Genomic DNA, 17,615 nt, shown 5'->3' with positions numbered 1-17,615 from the left:
TCTCCTGACCTCGTGATCCACCTGCCTTGGCTTCCCAAAGTGCTGGGATTACAGGCGTGAGCCAGCTGCACCCAGACTGGTAGGATGATTTTACATGATAAGACAAAATGGTCACATACAAAGCCTTTAAAAATAACATAGTATTGAAAGGTAAGATAGATATTTGCTGGTCATCTACCTTCTCAGTTCCCCCTCCTAGTCTCTTAATTGTTGGACTGTTTCAGGATTCTATTCTAAGCATTCTTCTCATATGCCATTGAGTAATCTTATCCATTTCCATCGTTTCAGTTATGTGCATTGTCCACATAGAACCATCCTTTGAGCTCCACCTAGTTGTTTGACTTCCAAGCCCTACCTGGCCAAATCTCAGTTTGATGTTGCATTTGAAGAAATATAGTCCAGCAACTAAAAGCAATAGTATGCCAGAACTGCTCTTAACTTACTTCTCTTGAAGAATATAGTAGCATGTAGGTTACAGATCAGCATTATTTCTTAAAACCGCTATCATCTCCTCACTTCCACACTCAAGGCTTACTCCCTTTGTTACAGGCTCCCATTTTCTCCAGACTGACCCCGAGTCTCTCACTCACAACTGTTTTTTGTCTTTTTTTACTCTTCTCCCTACATACCTCATCATTTGCCCATGTTTTCTTTTCTCTACCCTTTTTTTTGCCTAGCATGATAAAAGCTCAAGAACTAGACTGACGAAGACCAAATTCTCCTTTGAGGATAAAGGAGAAGACAGGTTATTCTGGCGAAGACCTTATTGGGTAGGGGGAACAGGGAGGGGGTGGGACTACTCACGTGTAAATAATCTATATTCCCAGCACACCATCAAGCAGGCCACTTACTATCTACTTCTATATTTCACAAAGCGCCTCTGACTCAATCCATCTATGACCTGACCTTATTATCTTGTACTCAAACTTCATTTTTGCCCCTCCTTATCCTTGTACAAAGTGCCCATCATGCTCCTAATTGTTTTCCTGACGTCGAAACATCATCCTCAGCTTCTTTCTCTCCTTATCCTTCACATGCTATTCATATTCTCTTTAACCTAGATACCAAAGACATAATTCTCAAATCTCTTCATTTCAGTCCATCTCCATTGCTGCCACTGTACATGTTGCTTCCCTGCAATCAATTTTACATACTCCAACCAGAGTGATCCTTTAAAAACATGAACCTGATCATGCATCTTCCTCTTCTACCCTATTCAGAGGCTTGTGTGTGCCAAGCCCTTAATTTGGCATTTAAGAGCCTTTACACTGTGGTTGATCCTTGCTCATTTCTCTAAAAGTAGTCCGCCACCTCTTCCTCAGCAGGATGCATTTCTTCCTGCCTGAAGGCCCTTATCTAAGCTGATCTGATTGTCTGCAGTACCTCCCGACTCTCCCCTACCTCCAACCTACTCTCACTGTCTTATTCACTATATCTCAGCTTAAATATGACTTCTATCCAAGGCCCTGCTGACTCCTCAGGCTGGGCTAGTCCCTTTGCTATAGCCTGATGTTCCTTACACTTCCCCTTTGACAAGACCCATCCCACTCGACCAGCAGACCCTAAGCTCCATGAGGACAGAGCTCATGTCTCTCTCCTAGAGCACTGTCACCAAAGTGCTTAACACAGTGCCGAGCTCAGACCCAGTGTCTGATGAATACTCACTGATTAATGGATGCTGCTTCCATGACTCAGGCACCCTCTGTCTCTTCCATCTTATCTGCATGCATATTCCGCCTCACATTTTCTATTTATCTCTCAGAAGACCCTGTGCCATTTCATATATTTTAAGCTCATGTTCTGTGCAAAATTGACTGCCCAACCTTTCCAACTACCACCTGGTCATTGTCAGCATGCCACAGTAGAATCCAGTGTATAACTTTATTATGACCCTTACCATGTTATTTTGAAGTTAATTACTAGATTGTATGCTTTTGTGAGTAGGTTTTGTGTGTGCTTTCCCTCATAACAGAAACCCTATTTTATTTGTTTGTACTCATCCTTATAATCCTGTCACCTATTATAGGTTGAATTGAATGGAAAGAATTGGGATGCCTCATAACTAGAGATGATAATAAGAATAAAAATAATTGCTGATATTATTGACTACCTTCTGTAAGCCAGGCACAATTTTAGGTGCTTTACTTAGCTCATTGAATCCTCTCAACTCTTATGAAGGAGTTACTTTTACTTTTATTGTTCCCATTTTATAGATGAGGAACTTCAGAGCCAGAAAAGTTAAGTTGTCCAAACTTAACCAGCTGATAAGTGGCAAGGCTGGAATTAAAATCCACTAGTTCCAGAGCCTCCCCTTATTTATAATGATTGGTCAATATAGTTTGTGCCATCAAAATTGGGTTTTAGAATCTTGCTGTCTGCTTTACATTCTGATTCTTCTACCTACTCATCGTGCAACCTGGGGTATGAAAAATGGAGATAATTACACGCCCTTGAAAGGGATATCCTGAGGATTAAATAAGATAATTAGTCCCTGTAAAATATCTGCTGAATGTAGGCTGTTGTTGCAGTGTTAAATCAGCGTGAGCACTCATTGAAGTGAAGGTCTTTTATGGTTCTTTCCAACTCCAAATCCAATGAGTCTGTCTTCAGTCTTTACCCGTTGTCAGTACGTGCTACTTTCAAAGCTCTGATGTTTGTTTTAGATAATTGAGCTTTATCAGGGTCTGAGGACATACCTGCATTTCTGTCAAGTAAAATCTATGTTTTTTTTTTTTTTTTTTTTGATAAGCATGTGTTGCCGGAAACCACAGTCCTGATGTCCCATGCTCAACTCTGTGGCTGCATGGCTAAATAAAGATCTCTGTCTAAAGAGAACAACCAAATTCCTGTTCATAGTCAGAACAAAGCCGAAAAAGAAATCCAAATGACAAATTATTGTTTGATTTATGAAAGTTTGAGACGTTCTAATAGTGAAAGAACTAAAAAGAATATACAAATCCCTTGTCAACATTTTCAGTAGATGTTTATTTCCTCTTTCCAAGTTAGCTGAGGGCATTTCAGGGTGGTCTGTGCCATTAAATTGATTAGCAGTCAAATGGAAACTTCAGCTGCTTAGGTGATGATTTAATTGTGAAGACTGTTAATACTGTGTCTATTAGCACATGCTTACTATTCTATGAAACTCAAAGTCATAAGATTATTGACAGGCACTACAGTAGCAAACAACATTGGTGGAAATTAGTATCTAATTCTGATACTTAATGGTTTGACTTATGTGCAAATTTAATAACTACTTATCAGTAGTTATGCAATAATACAGTGAATTTTCCCAAATAAATATATATTACCTAAATAAATCTTGCCTCTCAGTTCATTTATGTATGTATTTGCCTTGTTCAAAGATGTAACAAAGCAAATAAAAATAGAGGAAAAATATACTTATAATAGGATAAATTACAACTGTTATGGCATTAGAAGAGAGTTTGGGTCACAAAATAATACCTTGAAGTCCAAAACATTGGATGGAGGTGGGCCTCTCTGACTGCGTGCATAGAAAGGGAAATGAAAAAGGCTGTGATTTATAATAACCATCAACTAACAAAAATCACTTGTAGAAAAGTACAACTATTGCAGTTACATAGAGAAATGTCTCTTGTTGTACGCACTATAATAAATAGTACCTTCAACAGCCCTTGTACAGAAAACACAGCAACAGGTTTCTTAGTACTGATTCCTTCAACACAAGCTATTTTTTTGCAATCACAAATTTGTTAAAAAACAATTTGTTAAAAGCAATTCTATATAGATCTGTTTTATTCATTGTATTGATATTCTGGCTTAATCTGAGGATTGATTTATAGTATCTAGAGATATAAAAATTAAAATTTGTAGGCAATCTATTTTTTATGGAGACTTTGGTAAGTCTCCATAAAGGTTGGACAGATACTGATTTGATTAGATACAGCAAATCAGTATCTGTCCAACCTTTGGGTAAGGCTGAATACTATAACAGGCTAAATAATACGAAATACTAAAATTGGCTAAATAATCAGACATACGTGGAAATTGCAGGTGCCACAAGAGGGTGAGACTTTAAGAAATCATTTGGATTGGCTCAAAGTTCTGTACTATACAACTTTAGGTTTTTAAATACACAGTAAGCCTCAAGATCACCTCTGGAGAATTTTAAAAGGACAGTTTCATCCCCCACCTCTGTAGTTCTCTGTTTAGTAGGTCTGGGGTGAGTGAGGTAAGAGCAACTTTATTTAAATAAAAAAGTCGCATAAGTAATTCTGGTTATCAGTGAAGTTAGAACTACTGCCATAGAGAATGCTGCATTAATTTCAGATAGAAAAAAATTTAAAGTTAATATAACCAAATATACCTTAGCTGTAAAACTCTTTTATTCTGAAATGTACACCTAGCCAATTGAATAAGGTGATTTAACATATGAATTTCTTATTAGTAAACCAATTAAAAGTTTTGGTACATCCACTGGCATCTAACTATGTTTTTGAATAGTTAATATGTATGCTAAGAGAACTTTTTATTCTCACTATTGTCTGATTACATTTCCATATAGACTAAAAATATTTTAGTAATCATTCTATCTAGAAAACTTTTTTTTTTTTTTTTGTATTTTTAGTCCTCAAGAAGTTATAAAGGCCTCTGAAAATTATCTTAGGCCTTTAGGGGTGCTTTCATTTGTAGGCTTTCAAGTGATAATACGAAAAATGATATCTCACATACATTTTTTACTGGTCTGCAGTAGCCCCAAATTGTTATGAACAGAATCTTAAATATGTGGTAAACCTGTGTTTAAAGTAGAAAACCAAGCCCATATACGTAAGTGTATGCCTAAATCTAGCATTAGTATTTATTACAACAGAAATCTCGAGTAAATGTCTCACGTTTACTTTTCATTGTTTTTATAGGCATTGCTTCTATGACAGTGCCAGTGTACATTGCGGAGGTCTCACCACCCAATTTAAGAGGCCGATTAGTCACCATTAATACCCTCTTCATCACAGGAGGGCAGTTCTTTGCAAGTGTTGTTGATGGAGCCTTCAGTTATCTCCAGAAGGATGGATGGAGGTTTGTAAATACTTTTTACATTTAATTTTTCAAATCTTGATTTGGGGGAAGGGGAGAAAAATTGAGAAATCATAGTCAAAATATAACTGTGTGTTTTGAATCATTATAACTAATTTATAAGTAGGTGGCATTTAGCAAAACTCAAAGTGGACAAGAAGCTGATATTTATTTTGATGATAGACAAAGAACCTACCATTAAGAATTGATATTTACCGGGCTTTTTTAGCATTTAGGTGACATTTCTCACACAGTGTGCAATCTTTTGCAATATTTGTTTAAAAATGAATGCAGTGATAAATATGTATGGAATTCGTGAATTCTACAATGATTGACAAGCTGTTTATGAACTACAGATATAACTAACATCCTTTTTGCATTCTGGAAGCTACATTTTATCTGAAAGAAACCTAGTGTTTAAAGATAAAAATTTACCTCTATAAAAAGATACACGTGAGTTTAAAATATACAAATTATTCCTTGATATTTGGCTTATCAATATGTCATTTATGTCATTTATGTCAATGAATAAATGACAAAAGTGGTTTTAAAACTGCTTTAAAATAAATACAAACTAAATATTAAAACAAAATCTTATGTTAAAGCTTAAAAGATATTATGGGCTCTGGATTTTGATATCTTTATAGTACTCATGTAACTGTTCCAGAGAAATTTTATTAAAAGGCAGTAGAGGTTATACAATATTGCCTATCTTGTTTTCTTGCCTCTACTTAATAGAACATATCTTTATTCAGTATTTACTTCTCTGTAGGTACTGGGGAATAGAATATTCAACAAGATAAACTCAAACCCTTGCTTGCTTGGCTTTTACAGTGTTGATGTTAATCCTCAACAGTAGAAAAAAAAGGGTGTAGGCCGGGTGTGGTGGTTCATGCCTTTAATATCAGCACTTTAGGAGGCCAAGGTAGGCGGATCACTTGAGGTCAGGAGTTTGAGACCAGCCTGGCCAACATGGTGAAACCCGGTCTCTACTAAAAATACAAAAATTAGCCAGGTGTGGTGGCACACACCTGTAATCCCAGCTACTTGGGAGGCTGAGGCAGGAGAATCGCTTGAACCCAGAAGACGGAGGTTGCAGTGAGCCGAGATTACACCACTGCACTCCAGCCTGGACAACAGAGCGAGACTCCATCTCCAAAAAAAGGGTGTAATATGATGTGGACCCAGGGAATTAAACCTCTGTGTAAGAAGCACGATAAACCTTGTGGCTTAGGATGAGCCATTAAAGACCTAAACGGGTGAAGTTTTAATTAAAAGTCATGTGAGAAAACTCTTTGAAGCTAATGAGGGCCTACATTTGTAAGGACCATTAAGAGGAGGACACAGTTTTTAAAACGGTTGTTGTGTCTGCAGATGTTGCTAAACTGAAGCAGGAAATTTCTTTTTTCTTGTTTTTTTTCTGCTCAGCAGATGAAGAGAAAGAGGAAAGATGATAACTGTTTTCAGCATAACCTGGTATTTTAAGTTTTTCTTGTAAATACAATGGAAGTCAGTCTTTCAGCTTACATGTCTTTAAGAAGTTCTAAATCATCAATTTATATTTTGTTAAAAATTTTTATTAATGTAACTAATATAGATATATTCAAATGCATGGCATGTATAGTTGCATAAATCACATTTTTCACTTAGGCATAACAATTATGAAATTTTTCTCAGTCCTGGTTAGGAAAGAGAAAGATCACCCAGTAGTGACAATACATTTATTAATGTGGTGTGCCTATGTAAAAGTGGAGGTGTTGGGACAAGCCTGAAACCCCTTTCCAGAGGCCAGGAGACAGCATAGGCAGACCTGGATTAAAATCTGTTTTTTACCATTCATTAGCTAAGCACCTCGAACAAGTCATTTAGGCCCTCTGAGCTTCACTTTTCTATAAAGTAGAACCAGAAATACTTACAAAATTATTGTTGGATCCAAATTACTTATTATATGTAAAGTGTTTAGCCTAGTGCTTGGCACATGGCAGATAATAAATGAAGAATCACACTATTAGTTGCTGCTGTGATGAATTGAGTAAAGGATGGGTGCTACTATTGATGTTGTAAGAGAGGCTGAAAGAAAATCAACATTCTGTGGTATCTGTTTTCTTTATTGGCAAGAATGATGCTTCAAGATGGTAGGGCAGAAGACTAGAGATAAAAAGATTTAAAGTGTATTGCTGCTGTGGGAAGCATGAGAAGGAAAAGACTAGGGACAACACATGATTTCCAAGTTACCATGGAATCCCAGCTGAAGCTGGAGACACATATTTGCACTAAAGCCAATTAGCATGCTCATGTTTATTTTTCCAGCAATATTGGATTGCCTAGGGGTGAAAAAATAAGAGTATGGGAAAACTAACTCCGGTTGATATATAGACCAAGGTATTAACAACCAGATTGTTTTGAAGCCAATTTATTGTTTGCATGAATACACATTTAATTATGTATACATGCAAACATGTTTCCCTTTTTTTAGGTGAATTTTCTCTGTTATGTCTTCTGATATCTAGTATCTTTATCAGTATATTTATCTCATCTGACTCCTGGGCTAATAGGAATGTGTTTATAAGCAAATAAAGATTGAAGTGCTACCTTAGCATTAACTTTAGACTCTGGAATTGTCAACAATGATAACTTATTCATAATTATAACAATAGATAACTCATCACTTTTATAGCAATATGTTTCAAAATCTTAAGGAAAAATCTTAAGAAAAATGTTGGTCTAAATATATCATGTAAAATTTCTTTTTCATGCTCATATTTTTGTATATCTTCATGTTAGATGTCCTCAGTCTTGAAAGAATTTGAATATTTTTAATTTGTTTTATTTCCCTTTTTGACTTTTATTGCTTCTGAAACTCTACCTCAAGTTTCTAATGTTTAATTTTATACTATAATAACCAGTGTCCCGAATTTACTGGTCTTGCATTATAGTGATGAACAGTTAGCATCTGGTAGCAAATACTATTTGATCCTAACCAAAATCTTGACAGGTTAGTGGAATTGGTATTATTCTCATTTTGCAGATTAAAAACTTGATGCTCAGAGAAGTTAAATATTAGCCTGAGATCATATGGCTATTACTTGGCCTTGGCAGAGATTAGATTCAAGTCTTCTTTTTTTTTTTTTAATTTATTTATTATTATTATACTTTAAGTGGGGTACATGTGCATAACGTGCAGGTTTGTTACATATGTATACTTGTGCCATGTTGGTGTGCTGCACCCATCAACTCGTCATTTACATCAGGTATAACTCCCAGTGCAATCCCTCCCCTCTCCCCCCTCCCCATGATAGGCCCCGGTGTGTGATGTTCCCCTTCCTGAGTCCAAGTGATCTCATTGTTCAGTTCCCACCTATGAGTGAGAACATGCAGTGTTTGGTTTTCTGTTCTTGTGATAGTTTGCTAAGAATGATGGTTTCCAGCTGCATCCATGTCCCTACAAAGGACACAAACTCATCCTTTTTTATGGCTGCATAGTATTCCTCAAGTCTTCTTATTCAAAAGCTAACTCCTTTCTTCCTCATGGTTCTGCTTTCAAGCATTTATAATTCTTGATTATTTTAAGCATTGATTAAATGCTTAAATATTGATTATTCAAGCATTGATATTATTGATAATTATTGATAATTTCAAGCCATAATTATTGATAATTTTTACAGTAGTGATTGGATTAAGACAGATGGAAGATGAACTCAATTGACAGAAAAGCATTTGTATTTTGATGTTGTTGAAACATTGTAGTTCACCTTTTATGCCAGATGGTTCAAAGTTTCTGTTCTCTTATTGTTTGAATATCATAGAAATAAATTGTTTTCTGTTGAACAACTGGAAGTTTACTTTTTCTAGAAAAATAATTGCCAGTAGCAGATTCAGTATTCTATTTTTCTGGCACTTCAGTGTCATAGTACATTCTGTACTGGGAAGGACACCATCTGGCTTCATGAAGAAAGAGGAAATAAAATTTTGAAAATATTGTTAAAGATTTGATTTTTTAAATGAAAACAACTTTATTGCGATGTAATTCACGCACCATTCAACTCTTCCATTTACATTGTACAATTATTTGGTTTTTAGTGTATTCACAGAGCTATGCAACCATCGCTATAATCAAATTTAGAATATTTTCATCACCCTAAAAAGAAACCTTGCATTCCTTAACCATCACTCCCTAAGCCCCCAAACTGTCCCACATTTAGGCAACCATTAATCTACTTTGTGTTTCCATAGGTTTATGTATTCTGTATATTTCATATATGAATATGTGGTTCTTTATGACTGGCTTCTTTCACTTAGCAAATTTTCAAGGTTCATCTAAGTTGTAGTATGTGTCAGTACTTCATTTCTTTTTATAGCAAATAATAATGTGGATATACCACATTTTGTTTATTCATCAGTTGATAGGTATTGTTAACATTTTGGGGCTATACAAATAATGATGCTATGAACATTTGTGTACAAATTTTAGGATAGACGTAGGCATTTATTTCTCTTGCATATACACCTAGCAGTGGAATTGCTAGGTCATATGATAACTGTATTTAGCTTTTTGAGGACTGGCCAGACTGCTTCCAAAGTGGCTCTGTTATTTTACGTTCCCACAAGCAAAGTATGAGGGTTTCAATTTTTCCATGTCCTAGTAAACACTTGTTATTTGTCTTTTTTGATGACAGTCATCCTAGTGGGTGTGAAGTGGCATCTCATTGTGGTTTTGATTTGCATTTCTGTAATGAGTAATCATGAGGATAACTTGTTTTTTTCCTAATATATTGTAGTGTTGATAAAGATGGCAGAGATGTTTCAATAGTTAATGATAAAGTTCTATTGCTGTTTGCCTTTTTCGTTGCATATATATATAGTTTTTTTATTTTTATTTTTGTTTTTAGTAGAGATGAGGTTTCACCATGTTGGCCAGGCTGGTCTCAAACTCCTGACCTCAAGTGATCTACCCACCTCAGTTTCCCAAAGTGCTGGGATTACAGGTGTGAGTCACCATACCTGTCTTCTTTGCTAATATTTTTAAATCTTACTTCATGAACATAGTGAGATTTACTCACTATACTTCAAGCAAACAAAAATGGCCTTTTCGAAAATTGTTTAGTTAAATCCTGGCTCATCAGTAAATATATAGTAAGTGAACTTAGCCATCAAAATGATCTGTCTAGAAAACTTATCTGGCCATGCCACTAGTAAAATGTTTCAAGACTGTCTATTTCCTACAGGAAAAAAAAATTCTTTATCATGGCTTGTAGTACCCAATCCATGCATGCTTTTAAAGATTTTTCTCACTAGTGTTATACTCCACTTTATGTAATACCCAGGCTTATAAACCATCCACATCTTGCTTTGTCATGTTTCTAGGTTTTCTTTTTTCTTTTTCTTTTTTTTTTTTTCCTCCTTATGCTCTTTTTGCCTATAGTGTCTCCCTAGCCTATCCAGGGATTCTTGTCCACCTCCTGTTCATGCTGTAAATCTCTGCTCAATAATCACACAAACTCTGCTCCTTTGTCTTTTCATAATACTTTCTACAAAGCTCCACTTTTATAATCACTATATTATTTTGAGCTACTTGCTTATTTTTCTATCGTCTCTCATTCATTTTGGAACTCCTAAATGTCGCTGACCTTTTACTCATTTTTAGATCTAGGAAGGGCCCAGAACATAGTAAATATTCAGTAAATGTTTATTGAACTGAGCTGAAATTGACTGGGCTCTAGGGAAGGGACTTAATCAGTGTAAAAAGATACTGATTATAAACCAAAATACCAATGTATTAATTTATACAGAGGGATATATATATACTTCATAGATAGCTGAAAATTAAATGATTAATTATATGTGTTTTTCAGGATAAAAATAAGAGAAAGAAGATTAGTTTCTGAGCCTATGAAAATTTATCTCCTTCAAAAGAATATACTTCCCTAGGAACCTGGAAACTTTCATTATTTTCTGTTTGATAATGCTGATTTTCAAATGAGTGTTTCTGTGTTTACAAGTATATGGTCATCATGTGATTTGTATTAATAGGGATAGGTATATATACAGAGAGGCTAAATTTTTCTGTTTTATGCTGATTTTTACTTATCTTATTCCTAGATTTACTTTAAAAAAAAAAACCACAGGCTTATCTTATTCCACCTCACTAAACTACGTACAACCATTTGTTAAATGTCTGGTTGTACTAGTCATTTTCATGTTTTATCATTTAATTGATGTGATATAGGTATTGAATGAGAAATACAAAATATGAGCCTGGGAACCGCTCTAGGAGAGATTTTCCTGAGTATCCTGAGGCTGACTCGTGCACAGTGTGAGACATGCTAAGTTTTGAAGAATTGATGGGACTCAGGTGGACACAGGTGGATATGGGAGGCAGAGTGTAGACCAGGAGGGAGTAGGATCAGGGAGGATTGAGGCTACAGTGATGATGTACATGAGAGGCTGAAGCCAGATTCCAATGGTCTATGAATTCAAGTCCAACTTGTGTCTACAGGCAAAGGGAATTTATTATTTTTTTAGCAGAGTATGCCATGATAGGAGTCAAAGATCACCATGGCAGTGATGCCTAAAAGTAACTGGGGCTCTCGCCTCTTGGGTAGATTTAGGAAACCTATTTATGAGGCTGCTGTCAAGGTACAGCTGTGAGGTTATACTTTTGGAGTCATCAGTTGGTGTGAAAATGATTCAGTCATTCTTTCAAAAAGAGTTTCTTGACACTTTCTGCATACTAGTCTTGTATGTAATACTAGAGATGGAAAGATGGATAAGAAGTGCTTCTGTCCTGAAGCCTCTAATGGCCTAATATAGGAGAGAGACTTTTTTTTTCAGTCTGTTAAGTAAATGATGGATATAGTGTTATAGGAACTCCCAAGAGGAGTGAATAACTTAGCCTCACAACAGAAAGATATTTGAGCTTTTTGCATAAAATAATTCCAGGTACAGTGAGGGAGAGGGAAATTCTAGGTGAAATGTAATCTTCGAAGGCCCTGTCATCTGAAAGAGCCAGTCAGGTTTGGACGAGAGTGAGAAGTTAGAGCAGCTAAGAGGAGGGCTATGATGTTCTTCTGGGAGTTTGGGGGTGAAGCAGGAAGGCCGGCCTTTGGTGGGTGTGGATGGAACTTGAAATCCTTTGCTCTTACTTTCATAACACATCAGATTTGGGTTTGTTTATTGAAAGCCTCAAAATATTTTTTAAAATCAATATTAATTTTAGATGGATGAATTGATGAGCCTCTGTCCCCTATACTATTAGCTCACACCTGTAATCCCAGCACTTTGGGAGGCCAAGGCAGGTGAATCATAAAGTCAGGAGTTCAAGACCAGACTGGCCAAGATGGTGAAACCCTGTTTCTACTAAAAAAATACAAAAATTAGCCGGGTGTGGTGGTGGGCACCTGTAATCCCAGTTACTCAGGAGGCTGAGACAGAGAATTGCTTGAACCCAGGAGACGGAGGTTGCAGTGAGCCGAGATCGCGCCACTGCACTCCAGGCTGGGTGACAGAGCGAGACTCCATCTCAAATAATAATAATAATTATTATTATTATTTAATTATTTAACATTTAAATAATATATATAATTTATTTATAAAAACATTTAAATAATAAATATAATAATAATTATTATTATTTTAAAATCCATGTCAATAAGATGCTTCTCAGAATGATATTTAAATGGGGATGTTATTTCTAAACAAATTTATGCTGGAGAATGTGTTCTTATAATTTCATGCTAATAGATCAGTGGTACTTGGCTCTATATGAAATGTAGAATATGAGTCAATCACTATCTTACAAATATAAGTATGCAGTGGCCATTTTAAGAATGATAGATTTAGATAACACATGTATTAATTTGTGGCAAACAGTCTGATTACAAGTAAATACCTGCCGGGTGCCATGACTCAACGCCTGTAATCCCGGCACTTTGGGAGGCTAAGGCGGGTGGGTCACCTGAGGTCAGGAGTTTGAGACCGCCCTGGCTAACATGGTGAAAACCCATGTCTACCAAAAAAATACAAAAATTAGCTGGGTGTAGTGGCACATGCCTGTAATCTCAGCTACTCAGGAGGCTGAGGTGGGAGAATCTTGAACCCCAGAGGCAGAGGTTGCAGTGAGCCAAGATCGTGCCATTGCACTCCAACCTGGGTGACAGTGTGAGACCCTTTGTCAAAACAACTCCCAAAAGTAAATACCTTAGTGCTGAAGATAGAAATACGACTGTTTATCATGAAGATATTACAGTGTGATACGAAAAATATGTTTACAATTTGCTTTCACAGCATATGAATTAATTTATCTAAGCTCTAATATTCTAACCTAGCTGGTGTTCCAGCAGTCATACAATGTTGTTTACAAGATCAAATGAGTTAGTAGCGGTGAACATACTTACAAACTCTTCACTGCTATTAGGTATTGTTTGCTGTTATCTTCAGAATGTTTTAGGTTAAGTCTCTATATTCGGCATTTAAGCTGGCAATAAAAATTGCTCTCACCTTCAGTTATCTGATTTTTTTCCAGGAAAATGTAAACATGGTTTGGTAATGACAGAGCAGTTTGTGTAAGCCTAATTCCCCTGAAGACGACCATTATAAACATGGGCAGAATGTATGTATGTATGGAGCAATGGAGGATATTTAGGATACTGAAAATACTCTTTATTATACTTTAATGGTAGATACATGCCATTATACATTTGTCCAAACCCATGAACTATACAGCACCAAGAGTGAAACCTAATGTAAACTTTGGACTATAGGTGATAATGATGTGCTAATGTGGGCTCATCTCTTGCAACAAATGTCCCACTTTGGTGGAAGATGTTGATAATCAGGGAGGCTATGCATACATGGGCAGGAAGTGTATGGGATATCTCTGTACCTTCCTCTCAATTTTATGATAATAGCAAAAAAGTTGGAGGCAGTAAATGGAATTATATATTTGTGAAATGGTGCAGCAGTATCTCTAGTGAAAGGTACATGTTTTTATCTGTAGAACAATGACTAGAATATATTACAAAAAGAAACACATAAGAAGCCATATGAGCATGAAAATGGAATACTTAAAATATTTGGATAAGCTAAATAAATGCAATAAATTAAGAACACAGGAATGAATAAGAGATGGCACAAATAGCAAATAGCAAAATGGTATACCTAAAACACATTTATGGTAATAATTACATTAAATGTAAAAATTATTGTGTACTAAAAATGTGACACAGTTCTCCATTGTCTAAAGAGACACACTTTAATGCTATTAGACTCAAAGTGAAAGGTTGGAAAAAGATATAGTACACAAAAGTAAGTATAGGAAGGCTGGTGTGGCTATATTAATAGTCACACAAAGTAGACTTCTGGAGAGACAGTATTAGCAGAGATAAAGAAGGACATTTTCTAATGACAAAAGAGCCAAGTCATCAGAAATGATAATGATACAAAATGTGTAGTTTATCTAATAAGATAGCTTCAAAATACATGAAGTAAAAATTGTCAGCTGGCAGTTAGCCAACAGTGTGAATGCACTTAATTCTGTAGTGCTGTATACTTAAAAATGGATAAAATGGTAATTTTATTTATATTTTACCACAATAAAAAAATAGGCAAATCAGGCTTATATTTGCCGAATTTTTAACTCTTTTTTTTTAAAACAATGATAGAACATCTAGATATGATAGGTTATAAAAAAGCAGTCCAGTACTATTAAATACCTTGTCAAAATTGACATTTGTAGACTGCTGCATCCAACAATTGCACTATACATATTATTTTCCTTTCCTTTCCTTTTCCTTTCTTTTCTTTCTTTACTTTTTTTTTTCTGTTCTTTTTTTTTTTTTTTTTTTTTTTTTTTTGAGACAGGGTCTTGCTCTGTCACCCAGACTGGAGTGCAGTGGCATGAACATGGCTCACTGCAGCCTCGACCTCCTGGGCTCAAGCGACCCTACCACCTCAGCCTCCTGAATAGCTAGGACTGGAAGCAAATGCCACCATGCCCATTAATTTTTGTATTTTTTTTTGTAGAGACAGGGTTTTGCCATGTCTTTAAACTCCTAGGCTCAAGTGATCCACCCACCTTGGCCTGGGATTACAGGTGTGAGCTACCACACCTGGCCTTACATATTATTTTTCAAGTTTACATTAGACAGTCTCCAGAATTCATCATATCCTGGGGTATAAAATAAATGTTAATAATTTATTAAATAAATTAATGAAGTATATGTCCCCTGACCATAGCAGAATTAAATTAGAAACAATAACAATAAGATAGCCAGAAAAAGCTGTAAATATTTGTAAATTAAAGTAGCATGTTCTAAATAATTCATGGGTCTAAGGGGAAATCAGAAGGAAAATTGGAAAATAGCTTTGAATGGAAAGAAAATACAATATATTAAAATTTGTGAAATGCAGCTACAGCAGTGCTTAGATGAAAATATGTAGCTTAGGGGGGCAGAGCAAGATGGCCGAATAGGAACGGCTCCAGTCTCCAACTCCCAGCGTGAGCGACACAGAAGACAGGTGATTTGTGCATTTTCAACTGAGGTACTGGGTTGATTGTCCCCTACTCACTAGTGAGTGTGGGACAATCAGTGCTGGTCAGCTGCTACAGCCCGACCAGCGAGAGCTGAAGCAGGGCGAGGCATCGCCTCACCTGGGAAGCTCAAGGGGGAAGGGAATCCCTTTTCCTAGCCAGGGGAACTGAGACACACAACACCTGGAAAATCGGGTAACTTCCACCCCAATACTGTGCTTTACCAAGGATCTTAGCAAACAGGCACACCAGGAGATTATATCCCACACCTGGCCGGGAGGGTCCCACGCCCACAGAGCCTCCCTCATTGCTAGCACAGCGGTCTGTGATCTTGCAGCAAGGCAGCAGCGAGGCTGGCGGAGGGGCGCCTGCCATTGCTGAGGCTTAATTAGGTAAACAAAGCCGCTGGGAAGCTCAAACTGGCTGGAGCTCACAGCAGCTCAAGGAGGCCTGCCTGTCTCTGTAGACTCCACCTCTGGGGACAGGGCACAGCTAAACAACAACAACAACAACAAAAGCAGCTGAAACCTCTGCAGACGCAAATGACTCTGTCTGACAGCTTTGAAGAGAGCAGTGGATCTCCCAACACGGAGGTTGAGATCTGAGAACGGACAGACTGCCTGCTCAAGTGGGTCCCTGACCCCTGAGTAGCCTAACTGGGAGACATCCCCCACTAGGGGCAGACTGACACCCCACACCACACGGTGGAGTACACCCCTGAGAGGAAGCTTCCAAAGCAAGAATCAGACAGGTACACTCGCTGTTCAGCAATATTCTATCTTCTGCAGCCTCTGCTGCTGATACCCAGGCAAACAGGGTCTGGAGTGGACCTCAAGCAATCTCCAACAGACCTACAGCTGAGGGTCCTGACTGTTAAAAGAAAAACTAACAAACAGGAAGGACACCCACACCAAAACCCCATCAGGACGTCACCATCACCAAAGACCAGAGGCAGATAAAACCACAAAGATGGGGAAAAAGCAGGGCAGAAAAGCTGGAAATTAAAAAAATAAGAGCACATCTCCCCCTGCAAAGGAACGCAGCTCATCGCCCGCAATGGATCAAAGCTGGATGGAAAATGACTTTGACGAGATGAGAGAAGAAGGCTCCAGTCCATCAAACTTCTCAGAGCTAAAGGAGGAATTACGTACGCTGCGCAAAGAAACTAAAAATCTTGAAAAACGAGTGGAAGAATTGATAACTAGAATAATTAATGCAGAGAAGGCCATAAACAAACTGACAGAGATGAAAACCATGACACAAGAAATACGTGACAAATGCACAAGCTTCAGTAACCGACTTGATCAACTGGAAGAAAGAGTATCAGCGATTGAGGATCAAATAAATGAAATGAAGCGAGAAGAGAAATCTAAAGAAAAAAGAAGAAAAAGAAATGAACAAAGCCTGCAAGAAGTATGGGATTATGTAAAAAGACCAAATCTACGTCTGATTGGGGTGCCTGAAAGTGAGGGGGAAAATGGAACCAAGTTGGAAAACACTCTTCAGGATATCATCCAGGAGAACTTCCCCAACCTAGTAGGGCAGGCCAACATTCAAATTCAGGAAATACAGAGAATGCCACAAAGATACTCCTCGAGAAGAGCAACTCCAAGACACATAATTGCCAGATTCACCGAAGTTGAAATGAAGGAAAAAATCTTAAGGGCAGCCAGAGAGAAAGGTCGGGTTACCCACAAAGGGAAGCCCATCAGACTAACAGCAGATCTCTCGGCAGAAACTCTACAAGCCAGAAGAGAGTGGGGGCCAATATTCAACATTCTTAAAGAACAGAATTTTAAACCCAGAATTTCATATCCAGCCAAACTAAGTTTCATAAGTGAAGGAGAAATAAAATCCTTTACAGATAAGCAAATGCTTAGAGACTTTGTCACCACCAGGCCTGCCTTACAAGAGACCCTGAAGGAAGCACTAAACATGGAAAGGAACAACCGGTACCAGCCATTGCAAAAACATGCCAAAATGTAAAGACCATCGAGGCTAGGAAGAAACTGCATCAACTAATGAGCAAAATAAC

General features: G+C 37.1%; 1 protein-coding gene across 8 annotated transcripts in view; it reads left to right on the top strand.

Annotated features, from left to right (window-relative positions):
- SLC2A13 (solute carrier family 2 member 13) overlaps positions 1–17,615 on the top strand; it is a 369,307-nt gene that overhangs the window by 56,825 nt on the left and 294,867 nt on the right. For all 8 annotated transcript variants that reach the window (XR_012420133.1, XR_012420134.1, XR_012420135.1 and 5 more), the window contains exon 2: positions 4,896–5,055. Coding sequence is in view for 5 of the 8 variants with exons in the window: in XM_045365028.3 (XP_045220963.1) it covers positions 4,896–5,055 (160 nt within the window). In the remaining 3 variants the exon portion in view is untranslated. The remainder of the gene's footprint in view (positions 1–4,895; positions 5,056–17,615) is intronic.

The sequence above is a fragment of the Macaca fascicularis genome, chromosome 11 (assembly GCF_037993035.2).
Source record: "Macaca fascicularis isolate 582-1 chromosome 11, T2T-MFA8v1.1".
Taxonomy (NCBI): domain Eukaryota; kingdom Metazoa; phylum Chordata; class Mammalia; order Primates; family Cercopithecidae; genus Macaca; species Macaca fascicularis.
Note: the sequence above shows the minus strand (reverse complement) of the source record. Positions and strands in the feature narration are given on the sequence as shown.